Source organism: Molossus molossus, unplaced genomic scaffold, assembly GCF_014108415.1.
Source record: "Molossus molossus isolate mMolMol1 unplaced genomic scaffold, mMolMol1.p scaffold_m16_p_33, whole genome shotgun sequence".
Taxonomy (NCBI): domain Eukaryota; kingdom Metazoa; phylum Chordata; class Mammalia; order Chiroptera; family Molossidae; genus Molossus; species Molossus molossus.
This window is the reverse complement of record NW_023425370.1, coordinates 543389-561304: the sequence shown is the minus strand read 5'-3', so window position 1 is coordinate 561304 and position 17916 is coordinate 543389. Positions and strand designations below refer to the sequence as shown.

Sequence of the window (17916 nt, the reverse complement as noted above, 5' to 3'; positions counted from 1 at the left end):
GGGAGCTGTAGGGACTAGTTCACAGCACCAGTCAGAAATGTGGGGGCCCGGCAACGCCAGAGGGAGCTGGAGGCAACCAACTGCAAAGGTGCGAGTGGACTGAGCAGGTAACCGAGCTGGCTTCCACCTTGCTCACGCGCCCCAGGAGAAGTGGCCGAGTAGGGTGGAACCAACGGTCCCTTCCCCCCAGATTGGAAGTTTCTTGGGGTAGGGTCACAGAGCCGTCACTATTGTGCGCCGGCCTTGTGGGGACTCTGCGGGGCGCTGAGTAGGTGGCTGGTTAGGCCGCTCTGAGACGTGAGGGACGTGTCTTTTGACCAAGGGCTGGACATTCACGCCCCTGGGGAGACGGTGGGGGTGGGGTATATCCCGAAGTCTGGCAGCAGAAATGCCCGGGCAATTCCACGCGGACATGCAGGAGGAGGGAGGGGGCAAGACGCAGCGCTCACCGAACGACCCTCGCTAGCCCTGCAGCCGCTCGGGCACTAACAAGGGTCACCCTCAGCTTGGTGCAGCTGCACCCCAGACCCCGCTTTCGTTAGGCGGGTGTAGAGGTGCTCCGTGCAACCTTCAGGGGAAGGCGGGGCGGGGCGAGGAGGGTCTGGGGCGGGACTGCGAGACCAGTGTCCCTTTCGCTTTCTCTTTTGTTTCCTTTAACCGCCGACGAGATTTCGCGCGGGTGAGGAGACACCGATTTCCCAGGCGCAAACCTTAGCTTGCGCCCGCGCCCCCAGGCTCGCGGGTACTTTCCCGGGTCCGCGCACAGGTTGCGCCACCTGGCGTTGACCCCTGTGGCTCCCCACCAGCTCCGGCGGACGCACCCACGAATCAACTAGCACGCTGGAAGCAAACGAGTCTCTGGGGCTCCCCGCGGCAGAGAAGTCCCGCGCGCCATGCAATCCCCGCCGGACTGGCCCCCGGTGCCTGGCGCCCTCAGGCCTTCGCCCTTCCCTCACCCTATGCTGCATGCCCTCCACGGCCTGGCCCGCGTGCTGCTCTTCCCTGCCTACTGGGCCCTGGACCAATTACTGGGAAGCTGGGCGCCGATGGCGCGTCCGAGTCGCCTGAAATGGTTGGGCGCGGCCGCGGGAGCCGGGGCGGCGTTCCTGCTGCTGGTGCTCATTGGCCTGCCGCTGGCACTGCCTGGCTTACTGCTCTGGCAGCTGCTGCAGATCTGGCGCCGCCCCTTCTGCTACCAGCCCCCTCCGCAGTACTGGGCGCCCCCTGAACCCTGGCGTCCTCCAGCTGAGCCGGCGCGCTGCTTCAGCTTTCTCAGCGCTAACCTATGTCTGCTCCCTGACGGCCTGGCACGCTTCAGCAACTTGCCGCACACCCAGCGGCGAGCCGAAGCCGTGGGTGCTTTGCTGCTCGCTGGCCTACAATCCTCGCGCTATGGGACTATGGGCTGCAGCCCGCCAGGGCATGGGGCGCCGAGTGGGGTGCTAATAGCCTCCTTGCCGGCTGGTGTGGACTTCGTGTGCCTGCAGGAAGTGTTCGATCTGCGCGCGGCGCGCCGTCTGGTGAGCCGCCTGGCACCCAGTCTGGGCCCAGTGCTGTATGACGTGGGTACGTTCGGCCTGCAGCCCGGGCCGCACCTCAAGCTGCTGGGCAGCGGGCTGCTACTGGCCTCGCGCTACCCGCTGCTGCACGCCGCCTTCCGGTCCTTTCCCCACGCCCGTCGCGAGGACGCTTTGGCCTCCAAGGGACTTCTTTCTGCACAGGTACCCGCCCACCCGCGGAGGTGCTCCCGGGCCTGCCCGGGAGGGGTGGGGCGTGGGGTTCAATGGGCGAGGGTTGCTGGGGCTGTCTGGTGTTGCAGGCGCAGGTGGGCATCCTGAACGGGCGCCGCATCGTGGGCTTCCTGCACTGCACGCACTTGCATGCTCCGAGTGGTGAGCTTCGCGGGCGGGATTGTGGGCACGTGGGCAGGCCGATCTGCCTCTCTGCGTGGCGACGGATCCCCTCTTCCCTACCGTTTGTTCACGCCCCAGACACCGTGAATCCCTTGAGTGCCTGGTTGGGCTCACAGATTATGGGGCAGGGCGGGCGATGGGGAAGTTCTGTTGTGTGTTCCGGGCATCCTGAGCTGAGTCTTCCTCCCCCGCCCCCCGCCCCCCGTCCCGCAGAGGACGGGCCCGTGCGCTGTAAGCAGCTAACGCTGCTGTTGGACTGGGCCGAGCAGTTTGAGGCAGAGAGCCGCCATAGTGATGACGCCGTGGCCTTCAGCGTGCTCCTGGGTGACCTGAACTTCGACAACTGCTCTCTAGGTCAGGGGAGGCTGCAGAGGGGCAGGGTGGGAGTCCTAACCCCACCCACCTAGCGCGGGCCTTTCTCTGCAGACAACGCAGAAGAACAGGAGCACAAGCTCTTCAGCCGCTTCCAGGACCCCTGCCGGCTGGGCACGCGCCGGGAGCAACCGTGGGCCCTGGGTATGGCGCCCAGGAGGGGGACAGACCCAGGGAGGAGGGTTCGATTGCCGAAGCTCCGGCTGATACAACCCACCCCGCCCTCCCACAGGAACGGTACTGAACACTTCCAGGCTCCACCACTCTGTGGCCTGCTCCCCAGAGATGCTGCGGAGGTGAGCGGCGACCTGGGGGCCAGGGTCTGCCCCGAACGGAGGGGTGCCCTGGCCTTGATGACACCGCTCCTCTTCAGGGCCCTGGAGCAGGAGGAAGGTCGCCACCGCTACCTGGCAGGCCCTCCCCACGGAGGCCCCCGGACTAAGCCCTGGCGGGGCCGGCGCCTGGATTATATCACCTACCGGGGAGCACCCGGAGGCCCGCTGAGCCCAGTAAGTGCCGACGCTCAGGACGCGGGGCAGGCTAGCGCTGGGGCAACCCCTCAACCTGACTCCCGCCCCCAGGAAGTGGAACAAGTGACGTTCAGCACCGCCCTGGCAGGGCTCACGGACCACCTGGCCGTGGGACTTCGGCTCCGAGTTTCGATGCCCTGGGAAAGCAGGCACGCAGGAGACAGCTGCGAGGCGGGGTGGAAAGACCGGCAGGGAGGCCAAGCGTGAGCCTGGAGGGTCGCCGCAGGACCAGGGCGACTTAATGGATCTTTATTGTGCGGACCCCCCCTCACACAGCCTCCTGGGCCCTGCGGTACTCATAGACGCTGCCGCGCTTAGAGAAGGCTGGGGGCTGCGCGGGCGACCCCAGAGGTGGGGCAGGATCCTCGGGGTCCCCGTAGCCCCCGCCACCTGGTGTGTGGAGGCAGAACACGTCCTGCGGAGCAGAGGGGTGGGTTCAGCGCAGGCTTGCCCCCCCACCCCACCCCCGCTGCAGTCGGATCCCCACAGCGGCGTATCAACAGCACCAGCCTGAGCCACGGTGCCTGGTTTGCTGTGCCCCCTTTCCTTCAGGAGCCAAATTAAACTGGGATTCTGGTTATTTTTGCAACTCTGTTCACCTTCTGTGGGATGACAGCCGCTGGGGGAGATGGAAATGGGACGGGACAGATGACAATCCTTACCCCAGGGTACACGGATACCGACGTCTTCCCGCCCAGATTCACGGTCCGGCCGTCCTTTCGGATCAGTAGGTTCAGGCCACGGGCACCGGGCTCACCCCCTGCAGTAAGAGGCGAGGCGCGGGGCGGCCCCGGAGGCAAAGAAGGGAGAGACGAGGGGGAGGGGGAGCTGGGTAAGGAGAGGGGGGCGGGAGGGGTGGGAACACGCCGGGTTGAAGAGAGACTGGGCTGGGGGAGGGGGGAGGGAGAAGCGCTCACCGTGGAGGCCGTAGGGCCGGAAGGCGCGGCGCTCGGTCAGTACGGACAGCAGCGCCTCCTCGCGGAACAGCAGCTCACGGACGACACCATCGCCGCCTCGGAAGCGGCCGCGGCCCCCGGACCCCAGCCGCAGCTCGAAGCGGCGCAGGATGACCGGGTACCTGCGCAGGCCCGTGGCTCAGCACAGCGGCCCTGGCTCCGCCCGCGGCCCGCTCACCAACCACGGCCGGCTCTCCAGCCCCGCCCAGCTCCCAGCCCCGCCCAGCTCCCAGCCCCGCCCGCGCCACTCACCTGCTTTCCAGAATCTCGGGGTCGGTGATGCGCGTGTTGGTCATATGGCTGTGCACGCCGCTGCGCCCGTGCCAGCCGGGGCCTGCGCCCGCGCCGCCCGCCACCGTCTCGTAGTAGCCCATGTGGGCGTTGCCCAAGGTCACGTTGTTCATGCAACCCTGGCAGGGAATAAGTGGTCGCTGCGGCTGGGGTGGCGTCCGCTCCCTGAGCGTCCCAGCCCGCTGCCCTCCCCACAGTTAGCTGGAGCGGTGCCCACCCACCTGCCATACCTGGGAGGCGGCACAGGCTCCGAAGGCCCCCAGGATGACGTCCACCACGCGCTGCGATGTGAGCACGTTGCCGCCCACCACGGCAGCCTCTGGGGAAGGGTCCAGGATGGAGCCTCTAGGAATCACGACGCGAACCGGTGCCAGGCAGCCCTGTGCGCAGAAGGCCAGCTCTAAGGGTCAGTTGGAGATATATGTCCCCCACCACCACCAGCACCTCTGGGATCATCAGTCTGTTATTGGGCTGTTGGGTTGACTTTGCCCCAAGCTCACTCAGGGTGACCTGAGGCTTAGGGTCTACCTGCTGACCTCGCCCACAGGACATGCCTGCACACCTGGTTGAGCGGGATGTCGCGGCCCACCAGACAGCGCAGGCAGTAGATGAGGGCAGACAGTGTGATGGCCCGTGGTGCGTTGAGGTTGCCAAACACCTCTGGCCCAGTGCCACTGAAGTCAAACACTGCACTGCCCTGCCCACCAGGAAGGGAAGGGAGAGGTCATCAGCAATAAGGTAGCCATGCCACCAATGCCCCAGCCCCAGGCCCTGGTTCCCCGCAGCCAGACCTGACTCAGGTTGATATGCACGCGGAGTCGGATGGGAGAACCATCATCCATGTGGTCCTCCGCAGACACCTCCAGAGGCAGGCCCCGAGCCTGCCGGGAGGTCCCAAAGGCCCGAAGCATATCCCGCACAGCCAGCTCAGCATTTGCCTGGCAGAGAGTATGTTCAGAGGCACCTTCCAGGAGGGACAAGTGCCGCCCTCCCCTACCTGCCCAGCTGCCTTGGAGCTGACACAGAGCTACCCCCACGTTCTTGCCCCCAGGCCCACCTGAATATGGCCCATGTAGGCCTGCACCACATCCAGACCGTACTGCCCGATTAGCTCCCCCACCAGCTGGATGCCCTTCTGGTTGGCTGCCACCTGGGCACGGAGATCTGATAAGTTGTCGTGCAAGTTCCGAGTCCCACTGCAGCCGGGAATCTTGCCTGGGGCCCGCAGGGCCTCAGTTACCGCTGGATGGACAAAGTCACCACTAAGACACCCTCCAGGTCTGAGGGCTGCCTGGTACCTGTTGCACCTCTGCAGGGCACTGTGGGCCCCCTATGTTGGCCCTTCATTTGTTCCCCACAGCCCTGCTGACTCCTCCAGTGCCCCCAAAACTCACAGCTTCATCCCATCTGCTGAAGAACCTCCTCCTTCCCACACCTCAGCCCCCACAAACACCCGAAGGGCAGGAAGCAGGGGTGGAGGGTTGTCAGGGCACATTTGTCCCTCAGCAAAGTCTCCTCCCTCCTTCGCTGCCTCCTGTCCTGCCTCCTCACCTCCTGGGCCCACTCTTTTTGAGCTTTTTCTTGTCCTCCCTCCCCTTTCCCAGGAGAAAAACCATTTCCCTTGCCCCTCTCCCACTCACACTGTCCTCAGCTGTGTGGACCCCACTGGCACCCAAGCCAACCTCTTTGAAAGAACAACGTGGCCATCTGTGCAACACCCCACCCCCAACAGATCTAGAACAAGACCACCCCCAGCAAGCAGTGTAGGCCCTGGCCCCAGGACTTCTCTCCACTTCAGGAAAGCCCCACCCACCTAAGTCTAGGTTGAGACCCTCTCTGAGGTTCCCTGGCCACTGGGCCTTCTGCCACGTTCCTGCACGTATCCCTCCCATGATTCCCACCCCCTGCCTCAGTCCACATTGACCAAGGGACCAGCCATACCTAGGTCACTCTATTCATGTCCTGGGCAGCCTGCAGCTCTGTTACACCACCATCCACCCTGCCATGTCACCTCCTCTCACTCTGCGATGCTTTCTGGGTTCTCAGACCCCTACAGTCTCAAACCTGCTCTGTATTTTCTGCTACTCCTCCTTCCCAGGCTCCACTGCCACCCTGTCCCATCTCCCCTGCAGCTGCTCTGTGCCCACTCAGAGCCAGCGCCTCCATCCTCCAGCTGTCCATACTTGACCGTTCCCCTCCACCTCCAAATTCCATCAAATACCAACCCTGATCTCCAAAAACGTTGTCCTCACTCCTCCCTCACTGCCCAGGTTAAGGCCCAGCATCACCCAGGGCAGCTGCAGCTGCCCTGCCCTACACCCCCTGCCCAGGGTCCAGGTCACCCTTGGACCCCCATCCACACTGCATGTAGTCAGGGGGCTGTCATGGTGCACAAGCAGAACAGAATGCGCCCAGCTGAAGACTTTCACCGCCACCCTGCCACCTTACCACCCAGTGACTCAGACCCGGGCTTTCTAAGAGCCTGCAGCCTGTGGCCCTATTTCTCTGCAGGCCCCAGACCGAGTGCAAACCCAGTGCAGACTGTAAACACCTTGAAATAGGCTCCTCGCCATCTCGTACCTAGTCCCTTCAGTATGCTGGTCAACTCCCCACCTCCAAAAACCACTGAGGCCTTCCTGGGCCCAGGCAGAACTCATCTCCGCTCCTCTGGTCATCTCTGAGAGATGTCTCCACCTGGCTCCCCCAGCCTCAAGGCAAGCCTGGGCTGGTAGGCTGTGTCCCAATATCCGGCCTGGCCTGGCTTGTAGGCACCAGCCATGTGGGCAGCCCCGGGCCCCAGACCCACTCCCACTCACCCTCCTCCTGGAAGACTCCTCCTTGGACCAGTTTAAAGGACAGAAAGACAGCGCCCTCTTGCTGCAGTGTGGTGGAGTGTGGAGGCATGGAGCCTGGTGTGATGCCCCCAATGTCTGCGTGATGCCCACGGCTAGCCACGTAGAACACAGGTCGAGTCTGACCCGGCCAAAACACCTAGGAGTGGAGAGCAACTGTCAGCTGCGTGGCCTCTGTCCCCTGAGGTTCCCAGGTAGTGGCCCTTACCGGTGTGATGACAGTCAGGTCTGGCAGATGGCTGCCCCCTGCACTGGGGTGGTTGCTCAGAAGCACGTCACCAGGGTGGAGGTCAGGCCCCAGGTGCTGGATCTGAAGCCAGGACATAGGTTGGAAGTAGGGAGGAGGTGGGGGTGGGGCAGAGAAGGGCAGGAAAAGGGACCTGCCAAACCTGGAACTGCACGGTCTCCTGCATGGCGCCCAGGTGCACAGGGATGTGGGGAGCATTGGAGACCAGTCCCCCGTCGGGCCCAAAGAGGGCACAGGAGAAGTCCAGGCGCTCCTTGATGTTGGTGGAGATGGCCGTGCGCTGCAGGATGCGGCCCATCTGCTCTGGAGGCACAGAGTGACCAGGTGCCGCTGGCCCCACCCCACCCACAGCTCGGCCCCGGGTATGGAGAGACAGGACCCGAGTCCCTGAGCCAGGACCCAAAGGTGGCAGTGGCCCACCTGGACACTATGTCTCGCATGTGTGAGGGGCACCCCTTCCCCTACTGCTGCCAGGAGCCCCAGCAAGAACCTGGGGTCCCATATCCGTCTTCTGCCCTGCCAAACACATAAGAGCCTGGTGCCCTCGCCTGACCCTACTCAAACAGGTTCACTGTGCTGAGCCCATTTCCTGTCCACAGACAAAAGGCCGCTGGCCGGAGGAAGGCCATGCTCTAAGTCCTGTTGGTGCAGGGAGGCTGTGCCATCCCAGAGTCAGGGCCACGCTGCCCGTCCTGTCACCAGCCAAGATTCTGCTTCTGCCCCTTCCCCGGTTAACACTTTCTGCGTCTCCCTCTGCAGACCACCCCCGCTACTGGACACCACAGGGAGCAGGGCCCAGGAGAATAGTGGTGCCACTCACCAGCGATGCTCATGAAGCGGTGTGAGAAGATGGACAGGTGGATGGGGTCAAGCTGGGCGCCCACCGTGCCAGAGGCCTCGGCCCCCACCGAGATGCGGATGTCCCCAGTCTCAGTCACCTCTGCCTGGCAACCTGGTTCCACCAGGATGGTGCTGGGGGCAGGGGCACAGAGGGGCTGGAGGGGCCAAGCCACACACCACTCCCAACCAAGAACCTCACATACCCAGGCCAAGGCTCCACATTATGGGACCACAGAGTCCCTCCCATTCCTGCAGCCTTGGGCTAGAGAACCCCCTGCCAGGGCCCCACAGCTCATCCAGGCCCCTATAGCTGTGGCTCCAACCTGCAGCCCCATGACCCCACCCTGGCCAGGTCTCAGCCTACCTGTTGCTGTCGATGATGAGGCATGGCCCCTGAAGCTTGTGCCCATAGCCCAGCTCTCCCAGCAGGTATACGGGGGTCTCCTGGTAGCCCCCCTCAAAATAGCACTGGGTCATCTGAGGAGGTGTGGGGTGAGAGAGGCTCCTAGATCCAGCACCGTCCCCAGATCTCCCCATCCACAACTGTCCCTGTGTCCCTGAGGGCATAGGTGGGTGTGCATAGGCAGGGCCACTAACCTTGTCTACCCGAGGAGGCCCAGTTTGGGCTTTGATGACGTCCTCAAGGCGAAGGCCACTGCGGCCGGTGCCCCTCACCCGCACATCGTCCACCACCACTGGTCGCTCAGGGATGACAAAGCCAAACTCCCTCATGTACCTGCACCCACCAGCGTGAGGGAGCTATCAGAGCAAGGTGGCCAGGCCAGCAGGCTACCCACCAGGGCTCCCAGGACACGAGCTTGCACACCTCTCCACGAAGGCTGCGCCGAAGTCGCCAGCACGGGGTGAGCGGGCTGTAGCTGGGTGCTGGTGGGCAGACACCATGAGGGCGCAGTCTGTGCCCTGGTAGCGCAGGTGCAGGAAGCTCTCAGTGCTGACCTGGGACCTGCGGTGGTGAGTGGGCAGGACTCACAGGGCGCCCTGCAGGGACGCCGTCCCACCTCCTCTAGCCCCTGAGCACTAGGAAGTCAGGTGGGGAACCAGCCTAGGGGTACCTGGGATGGTACAAACCCTCTGCCCAACCTGGCCCAGACCCAGAACCCAACCTGGGGAAGCCCTGGGCCAGCAGGGCATCCACACACTGCTCCTCCAGCCGGCTCAGCCTCTGGTCCAGCTGCACAAAGGTCTCAGGCACATAGGGCAGGGCGCAGGGCTCCTGTGCCTCATGCACCACATCTGCCAGAGCCAGCCCCAGAGCTGACAGTAGCCCACTGTGCCTGCAAAAACGGGGCCACACGATGATGAGGGGAGCCTCCCAAAGGTGGTTCTCCTCCCTGGGTCATATGCCCCAAGCCCAGACACACCTGTGAATGTGCACAGTGTCCATGCCCAGGGCTCGGGCAATGGCACAAGCGTGCTGTCCACCAGCTCCCCCAAAGCAAGCCAGCACATGAGCCGAGGGGTCATGACCTCGTGCCTAGGGAGCCATGAGAGGGTCAGGGGCTTAATCTACCTGGTCCAGCTCCTGACCCCTCATCCCCATGGGGTTGCCTGAGTGGGAGGTTGTGGGGGACAGGGCTGGGAGGCAGGAGCAAAGGCAAGCATACCTGTGTGAGGGCACGGATGGGCCGGCACATGGCCTCATTGGCCACACGCACAAACCCCATGGCCACCTCCTCTAGGCTCAGCGAGGAGGCCGGGCAAGGCCCGTTGGTCAGGAAGCTGTTGATGTCGGTGGCCACAGCCTCCAGGGCCTTTCGAGAGGCCTCAGGGGACAGTGGCTGGTCCTCTCCCGGCCCAAAAATGCAGGGAAAGGAGGCAGGCAGCAGGCGACCCAGGACCAGATTAGCATCCGTCACTGTCACGGGGCCCCCTGGGAGGTGTGTACAGTATGGGGTTGGGGGCTGAAGTCAGGGACCAGTAGTGGGCAGCAGGGACCTGGCTGAAGAGGTGGGTGGGCCTGGGCAACAATGGGAAGGTCCTGCAGGCGGACCCCAGATCTTACCTTTACGGTAGCAGGCAGGGCCAGGGTGGGCTCCTGCAGACTCTGGCCCCACCACAAAGAGGCCAGACCTTGGGGGAGGGACAACCAGAATTGGAGGCGGTTTGGGAGGCAGGGCAGGGGTTCTGGTCAAGGTGGGGGAGCTCACCTGAAGAAGAGGCGGGAGCCCCCACCAGCTGCTACTGTGTTGATGTCCAGCTGGGGGGCCTGGAGGGTGACACCTGCTGTGCTGGCCTCAAAGACGTGCTCAAATTCCCCAGCATAGCGGCTCACGTCAGTGGACGTGCCTGGAGGGGGATCTGGTGGTGAGGAGTCACCCTACAGACCTAGCTGCCCGGCATTGCCCAGCCTGACTGCTGAGCCTCTCCCAGACCCCACCCTTTGGCCCTCATACCTCCCATGTCAAAGCCAATGACAGGCTGGCCACCCTCTGCCTGGTAGGTGGTGGCAGAGTAACCAACCACACCCCCAGCAGGGCCAGACAACACAGCCCGGGAGCCGCTGAAGGAGTCCATGGGCGCCAGGCCTCCATCAGAGCGCATGAACAGCACCTGCACGTCCTGTGGGCAGGCACGCAGGCGGTGAGGAGCTGAGCATGCACCAGGCGCAGCTGGAATGAGTGGGCAGGGGCCTCACCTTGAGCTGGCCCTGGAAGCCCCGGCAGAAGCCCTGCACGTAGCGCTGGATGGCAGGTGTGAGGTAGGCGTCAGCGCAGGCCGTGTGCCCCCGAGGCACAACGCGCACCATGGGCATGGCCTCCGAGGACAGTGACACGTGTGTGAAGCCCAGCCCCCGGGCCAGTGCGCCCACCTGCTGCTCATGCTGGGCCCACCTGTGACAACAACCTAAAGCACTGTACCTCCCCCACCGCCGCCCACAACTCCCCCACCCAGTCCTGGCCCCCACCCTCTAGCCATGGCCTTCTGCTCAGGTGGCCTTCCTCCCCCGCATCCTGCCAGTGCACACTCACGTGTAGCTGTGCATGAGCACCACAGCCAGGCTGCGGATACCTCGGGACAGGAGCCCCTCCAGCTTCCCACGCAGGCCCTCCAGGTCCACGGGCTGCTGCACCTCCAGCAAGTCCCCTGTGCGGCCTGTGGGGAAGCCATTGCTGCCCCATCACAGACCCATGAGGGCATGCTGCCCCTAAACCCCAATAGCTGAGGCACACACCTTTGACAGGTGTCCCGGCGCCTGGCTCCCCACGATACAGCACCACACGCTCATCCACCTCCAGCACCTCTTCATACAGCACCTGGGGCATGGGCACCGCCTGGGGGCAGAAAGAGGCTCAGAGGAGGCCCAGGCCTGAGGGTCCTTGCTGGGGTCCTGCATACATGGGCAGTGCAGGCGAGGGAATGTGTCCCAACAGACCAGGGGACAGGCCCAGGAGACAGTCAGAAGGGGTGGCCCTAGCACAGCCTGCCCAGGTGGCAGCTCTCTGCCCCCAGGCATCTGAATGTGGCCAACTGCCCTGCCCCCACAATCGCAGCTCCTTCCCCCAGCAGTGGGGATGGGAGGTGGAGTGCACTCCCAGCGTTCACTCTTGTTTTATTTATTTATTTATTTTTAATCCTCACCCGAGGATATTTTTTTAAATATCTTCAGATAGAGTGGAGAGAGAGAGAAACATGGACATGAGAGAGACACATTGACTGGTTGCCTCCTGACTGGGGCCAGGGAAAAACCACAACTAGGTATGTGCCCTTGACTGAAATCGAACCCGGGACTCATTGGTCTGACGCGCTAACCGCTGAGCCAAAGCTGCCAGGGCCCAGCCTTCACTCTGAAAAGGCTGGCGTGGGCGACCTCACACCTGGGAGGACAGGGACAGGGCATAGTGTCAGCCAGGAACAGAACAACATGTGACCATTCTGAATGCTGGGGTGGGGGCGCACACAGCATTCTGCTACAAGTGCCTGGAACCTCCTCTCTGCCTATCGGCTGGTAGCCTTGGGCTGGCACTGACCCTTCCAAGGATTGCTCACCCCAAGAGGACCCAGCCAACTGCTGGCATGGGTGAGCTCACCAGGTCAAAGAGGTCCTCTCGGGCCTGGGTGCCCACGTGCAGCAGGTCTCGGAAGCCACGTGTCACCAGCAGCGCCACCCGCTCCCCCTGCCGCTCCAGCAGCGCATTGGTGGCCACTGTGGTGCCCATCCGGATGCTGGCAATGCGACTGGTGTCCAGTGGCCGGTCCCTAGGCAACAGCATGCCCCCCTCCTGGGAACCACGTGGTCAGTGTCAGGCCTCGGTTCCTGGGGTCCCTCCCCACCCCCACCACTCTGCCCTGGCCACCTGCTCCAGGATGCGGCGAATGCCCTCAGTGGGGGCGTCCACATAGTTGGCAGGGTCCTCTGAGAGCAGCTTCAAGACCCTCACATGCCCCCCTGGGCACTGGGCAAAGACGTCTGTGAAGGTGCCCCCACGGTCAATGGCAAAATGGAAGCGCCCCTCTGGGCTGCGCATGATGATGGGGCTGGGGTCCAGCAGCGACTCTTCAGGCTGTAGTCCTGGGAGAACTGGACAGAGGCAGCAGGGGTCAGCAGGGATGGGGGGCCCCGGTCCAGGAGGGGCTTTGGGAGAAGCCAGAGCTGCAGGACCGCGCTCAGAGGCAGCCTGAGGCAGGGCCAGAACTGGGCAGGTTGGGGCGCCAGGCTTGGTGCCTCCTGTTACCTCAGTGCCCGGGTTGGGGCAGAAACCCAGGGCCTGGAGCAGGCGTTCAGAGGGAGAGGCGCCGCGGGAGCCCTGGACCTGGAGGGAGCCCTGGACCTGGAGGTTCTGGATCCCTTTAGCACGAGGAGACACGGGGCCGGGTCAGGTGAGGGGAGCTCCACTCTCCAGTGGCTCGACCTTTGGGCCAAGGCCTGTGGGACACGGGACCCGCGGTGCCTGCGCAGACGACGGGGCGGGGCCGCGGCCGGGCCGGGGAGGAGCGGGACGCCGCGGAGGCCGCCGCGTGGTGCAGGGAGCACGGGAATGTCGGGTGCGGGCCCACCTGCCGGCTGCTCCGCGTCTCCCGCCTCCGTTCGGTTCCTGCGCACGCCCGGCCTGCGCCCGCACCCGCTCGGCCCGGAAGCAGGCCAGCCCCCTGCACGACCGGTCCGGCGCGCCCGCCTCTCCCACTTGCGTCAGGCTCGGCCTGCCCTGAGCTGCCTCCGCCCTCCGCCGGGAGCCACCCAAGGACAGCGGGCTGGAAACTTTCCGGACCGGGCGGTGCCGTCCCGGCGCGTCCCTCCCCTGCGGCCTGGCTCCAGGTACCCTGCCGCCAGGCCCTGCGCCGCCCGTGCGCTCACCCGTGTCTCCCCTCGACTCTGTATGGCCAGAGACTCCCAAAGCGTGGTGCTGGTTCCGGGAAGCCTGGGGTCACCTCCCACCCGCCCGATCCAGGGCAGCTAGGTCAAACCCCGTGAGCCATCCTGGAGTCCCTCTTTCTTGCACCCCACCCCAACCTGCCAAAAGTCCTGTCGTTATTTCAGCCTTAAAAATATATATGCAGAGCCCACCACTCTTTATTCCCCTGCCCTGGCCAAACCTGTCACTTCTAACCAGGAGATGGACTGTCTACTCCACCCCATCTCCCAGGGGTGGGGGACCACGGAGCTGACCATCAGGCTCTCTCTGCCCCTTAAGGCGCTCCTGGTCCTTGTTTGCCCTCCACTCCGCCAGCACGAGCCTCAGCATGCTCTGCTCACGGCCAACTCAGGGCCTTTGGACAGACTGTTCACCTGGAAAGCTGCTCCTCAGCCTCGTGTCTCCCACACTTCTGTCCAGCTCTGCTTCAAAGTCACCTTCACCATGATGCTACCTTTCCTGGCTGCATCTCCTGAAAGAGCTCCCACTTTTGCCGGTCCCTTGCTTTGTTTCATATTTCTCTGTAGCACATGCCACTGCCCACAGGAGCAGAGGTTTCCCCTCCTTTTAACTGTCCTGGCACAAGCTGAATTAGTGAAGCCAAGCGGGCCCCTGAGTAGAGCCCCCACACCCCTGTGCTGCTCACCTCTTTCAGCATCCTTGAACTTGATGGTTTTGCGCCGGGACAGCCGGGGGCTGGAGACCACCTCATCCAGGAGCCCAGAGCTGCAGAAGCCCAGGGTGCTGCCCCGGTTCCTGAGCACCAGCTTCAGCTCCTGGTTCTCCTGGATCAGCTGCACGAGCCGCCGCAGCTCTTCATTCTCCTGGGCCAGCCGCTGGATCTCTTGCCGCAGACCCTCATAGCTGCTGAGGAGGGACATGCCCAGCAGTGGGGGGCGGGAGGGGTGCCCGCGCAGCAGCTGCTAGCAGCAGCAGGCTAGCCAGGGACAGCAGACCCTGCCATTGTGAGGTCAGCACCGCCCCTGCCCCCATGCTTCCATGCATTCCGGGGTTTCAGAGCCAGGGCCCAACAGTTCCAACCACCTGGAGCAGGCCACACAGGACTTCTGACCTCTGGCTTCCCCCCAGGGCCAAATGACTAGCGGAGTCCAGACCTGTCACAGGCCTTGGAGTCCCTGTAGAAAGACCCTTCCTGGAGGACAGAAGCTTTTTCACCCCAGCCCATTATGGGTGTGTTGCAGAGAAGGGGATGGAGGTTTGGGCATCCTCACCTGCCCATCTGACTGCTCACTGGCCACTGCTACAGTGTCCCCACCCACCCGTGCCAGGTTGGTATGTTATAGGGGTACAGGGGTGGCCTTGTCACATAGAGGGCAGGGGCCCTGGACGAGGCCCCACACTAAAGGGCCTCAGTCTCAGGCAGGTGGCAGGCAGGCCCCATGGGAGGTCTCAGGACCGCAGATTCCCTGGGGCAGGGGAGCCACCCCCAAGGCCAACGATTGGATCACATTTTAGAAAATATAAAGACCTGCTCTGACCTCAGTGGTTAGAGCATCAGCGTATGAACCAATGATTCACGGGTTCAATTCCAGTCAAGGGCACGTACCTTGGTTGCAGTTCATTCCCAGCCCTGGTTGGGGTCGTACGGGAGGCAACCAGTCGATGTGTCTCTCTCACGTCCATGTTTCTCTCTCCCTTTCTCTCCCTCTCTTCCTCCCACTCTGTCTGAAGATAAATAGAAAAATATCCTCAGGTGAGGATTAAAAAAAGAAAACATAAAGAACTCTCTTCTTTCATGCAGTCTGTCCTCTAATGGGACAGTTCTGTGCAGTTGCCCGTTTTGACTCCTTTCCTTACATTATGATTATTTCTCTTAAATCATCGGTTCCTTTTCGCTGGTCTGCTCCATGCAGTTTGAGCTCATCCACAAGTAGGTTCCACTGGGCTTTACATGGCCCTTCCCCAGCTGCTTCAGTGTGGCACAGCGACCTCCAGTGGGGAGTTCTTACTGGTGCTGACTGTGTGTGTTGGGGGGGGGATGCCTGAGACTAGGTGGCAACTGCACTTAATCTCAATGGAAATAGTGACAATTTTTTATTGATTTTTTTTTGAGAGAGAGAGAGGAAGGGAGAGGGAGAGAGAGATAGAAACATTGATGAGAGAGAGAAGCCTCCTGCATGCCCCTCACTGGGAATCAAGCCCACAACCCAGGTACGTGCCCTGACCAGGAAATGAACCAAGAGACCCCTTGGTGCAGAGGTCAACGCTCAACCACTGAGCCACGCTAGCTGGGCGAAATAGTGACAAATTTTTTTTTTTATCCTCACCCGAGGACATTTTCTATTCTTTTTTTTTTTTTTGTGGAACATGCCCCTAGCGGGAACTGAACCCAGGACTCTCTGGTCTGCAGGCTGATGCTCAACTGCTGAGGGCCATTTGTCCATTCTTTATTCAGACAAAGCAGGAGGGAGAGAGAGGAAGAGAGACAGAGAGAGAAACATCGACGTGAAAGGGACACATCGAGTGGCTGCCACCCACATGACCCAACCAGGGCCGGGGACAAACTGCAACCGAAGTACATGCCCTTAGTGGGAACTGAACCTGGGTCTCTCTGGACCTCAGGCCGATGCTCTAACCACTGAGCCAAACCGGCCAGGACAATAGTGACAATTTTAATGGTTTATATAATTAGAAAATAATTCTAATTCTCAGGATTATGAAGTAGAGTATTTCTGACAAGACTAGAGAGATCTTACCCCCCAAAATAACAGGCTTAGACCCACTAGAAGCTGGACAGTGGGCTGTGGAGGCAAAATTCTAAGGGAGCCCCAAGGTTTCCTGCCTGGTGGACAGGCCCCGCGTGATCCCAGGTGTGACTAGAACAAATTTTACACCCAACATTAGGTTGTGCTATGTGGCACAGCTGAGGTATAAAGGGAGATCATCCTGGCTAGTCTGATGCAGTCAGGTGTGCCCCCAGAAGGACAGGTCTCTTCCTGTGGAAGAGAGGCAAAATGTGAAAGAGATTCCATGCCAGGAGCATTGTAGGATTCCCCAAGAATCCTCTAGGGGCTGAATACAGTCAGAATATTGAGAGACAAAGAGAAAAACACAAAAGTCACAAGAGAAAAATGACTCATCACATACAAGACAAACACCTAACTTCTCATCTAAAACAATGTGGGCCAGGCGGCAATGGGAATAGGATCTTTTAGAAATTAAGGTGAAATAAAGACAGTCCAAGATAAAGACAGATGATTTGTTGCTAGCAGACCTACCTCATGAGAAATACTAAAGAAAGTTCTGTCAGCTGAAAGGAAGTCACATTAGAAAGTCATTGAAGCCCAACTTCTAGCCACACTGTGCCCAGACTTCTGACCTACAGAGCTGTGATTTAACAGATGTAGTTTTCAGCCACTTGTTACATAGCAGAAAACTAGCACAGCCCTGGATGAAGGAAGCACAGGACCTGACAATAAAAGGGACAGAACTGCCCGGCTGGTGTGGCTCAGTGGATGGAGCGTCATCCCATGGACTGAGAGGTCCCAGTTCGATTCCCCATCAGGGTACATGCCTGGGTTGCGGGCTTGATCCCCAGCAGGGGGCGAGCAGGAGGCGGCCCATCCATGTTTCTCTCTCACATGGATGTTTCTATCTCTCTCCCTTCCTCTCTCTCTAAAATAAATCAATAAAAACACTTAAAGGGGCGGGGGGGGGGGCAGAATTGATGTGTACTCTCCCAGAGCAGAGTCAGTGCCTTGAGACCCAGGACGGGAACTTCAGTGGGTACTCTCCAGTCTTGCCCTCCCAAAGCCCCATGAGCCCTCCTTCCTGGCAGAAGCAGTCCCTTCCCATTGCTGAAGGTATAGACGATCACCCTAAGATGAACATGCTGCACTCCCCTCGAGAGGGGGTCCATGTCTCATCCTGTGCCATGAGAACTGGCCGTGTGCCTTATTTCTGACCAGAGGAGTGTGGTGGAAGTGACAGTATGCCTGTGCCAAGCCTGGACTGTGCCAAGCCTGGCAGGGGCAGGGGCAGGACTTCCAGGGGGACTGTGCGACCCTCTCACTTGAATATTGACCGAAGGACACACTGCGTTTACCCGAGAAGGTCTACTAAGTCAGGGATCTGTCGCATTTGAGGCAGAACTTGTTCCCTCCCATTCCCAGGTCCATGTCACGAAAGCTCTACTCCAAGGGGGTGAAGCTGAGAACACGGGACGCCCAGTTACAGGGCAGAGGTTCCACGGGGAAGGGCAAGCTGAGGTGACAAGGCCTGCCATCCCCCCAAACCCGCCTGCAGATCAGGCTTCCACCCTGCCCCAGCTCCCCAGCCCCTGGCCAGGTAGGAGGCACAATGGAAGGCCTAGCAGCTCCACAGCAAGGCTGACCAGGCGGGCTTTCTCTGGAAGCTGAGTGTGGAAGACAACGAAGATCTCAGGGGTGGGAAGTTATGAAATTACCAATGAACAAATCACCACAAACTTGAAGGCTTAAAACAACAGACATTTATTCTCTTTCATTTCTGGAGGTCAGATGTCCAAGCTGAGTCTTATGGGCTAAAATCAAGGTGTCAGCAG

At 61.4% G+C, this 17916-nt stretch overlaps 2 protein-coding genes across 3 annotated transcripts; one reads left to right on the top strand and one right to left on the bottom strand.

The window, feature by feature from the left end:
• The first annotated feature begins 664 nt into the window (after positions 1 to 664).
• LOC118643307 (sphingomyelin phosphodiesterase 5-like) lies at positions 665 to 3053 on the top strand. Its single transcript, XM_036281294.1, has 8 exons — positions 665 to 679; positions 807 to 1721; positions 1820 to 1892; positions 2127 to 2267; positions 2340 to 2429; positions 2518 to 2581; positions 2659 to 2794; positions 2867 to 3053. The coding sequence occupies exons 2-8, from the start codon at positions 894 to 896 to the stop codon at positions 3020 to 3022; spliced, it is 1488 nt and encodes a 495-aa protein (XP_036137187.1). The 5' UTR covers positions 665 to 679; positions 807 to 893; the 3' UTR covers positions 3023 to 3053.
• On the bottom strand, positions 3036 to 13074 carry OPLAH (5-oxoprolinase, ATP-hydrolysing). Of its 2 annotated transcripts, none has more exons than XM_036281293.1 (27): positions 13018 to 13074; positions 12318 to 12541; positions 12051 to 12242; positions 11195 to 11294; positions 10992 to 11115; positions 10658 to 10853; positions 10416 to 10581; positions 10170 to 10308; positions 10025 to 10092; positions 9627 to 9892; positions 9384 to 9496; positions 9126 to 9296; positions 8828 to 8965; positions 8599 to 8737; positions 8366 to 8478; positions 7982 to 8133; positions 7304 to 7464; positions 7123 to 7224; positions 6879 to 7053; positions 5120 to 5304; positions 4854 to 5000; positions 4625 to 4759; positions 4293 to 4442; positions 4024 to 4181; positions 3733 to 3893; positions 3478 to 3575; positions 3036 to 3230 (listed from the first exon to the last, which is right to left on the bottom strand). In XM_036281293.1, the coding sequence occupies exons 2-27, from the start codon at positions 12486 to 12488 to the stop codon at positions 3084 to 3086; spliced, it is 3867 nt and encodes a 1288-aa protein (XP_036137186.1). In that variant the 5' UTR covers positions 12489 to 12541; positions 13018 to 13074; the 3' UTR covers positions 3036 to 3083. The 2 variants fall into 2 exon arrangements, with proteins under 2 accessions (XP_036137186.1, XP_036137185.1); XM_036281292.1 differs by lacking the exon at positions 13018 to 13074 and adding an exon at positions 12696 to 12822.
• Positions 13075 to 17916: the final 4842 nt, after the last annotated feature.

What these genes read in the sequence shown, in the direction of transcription:
- OPLAH (XM_036281293.1), bottom strand. Translation starts at nt 12,488, where the DNA reads ATGCGCAGCCCAGAGGGGCGCTTCCATTTTGCCATTGACCGTGGGGGC. An exon ending in CCATCCGTGCCCTCACACAG is followed by an intron (nt 9,497 to 9,626) that starts GTATGCTTGCCT and finishes ATGGCTCCCTAG; the next exon opens with GCACGAGGTCATGACCCCTC. An exon ending in GACACTGTGCACATTCACAG is followed by an intron (nt 9,297 to 9,383) that starts GTGTGTCTGGGC and finishes CCGTTTTTGCAG; the next exon opens with GCACAGTGGGCTACTGTCAG.
- LOC118643307 (XM_036281294.1), top strand. Translation starts at nt 894, where the DNA reads ATGCAATCCCCGCCGGACTGGCCCCCGGTGCCTGGCGCCCTCAGGCCT. An exon ending in AGGGACTTCTTTCTGCACAG is followed by an intron (nt 1,722 to 1,819) that starts GTACCCGCCCAC and finishes CTGGTGTTGCAG; the next exon opens with GCGCAGGTGGGCATCCTGAA. An exon ending in GCACTTGCATGCTCCGAGTG is followed by an intron (nt 1,893 to 2,126) that starts GTGAGCTTCGCG and finishes CCCGTCCCGCAG; the next exon opens with AGGACGGGCCCGTGCGCTGT.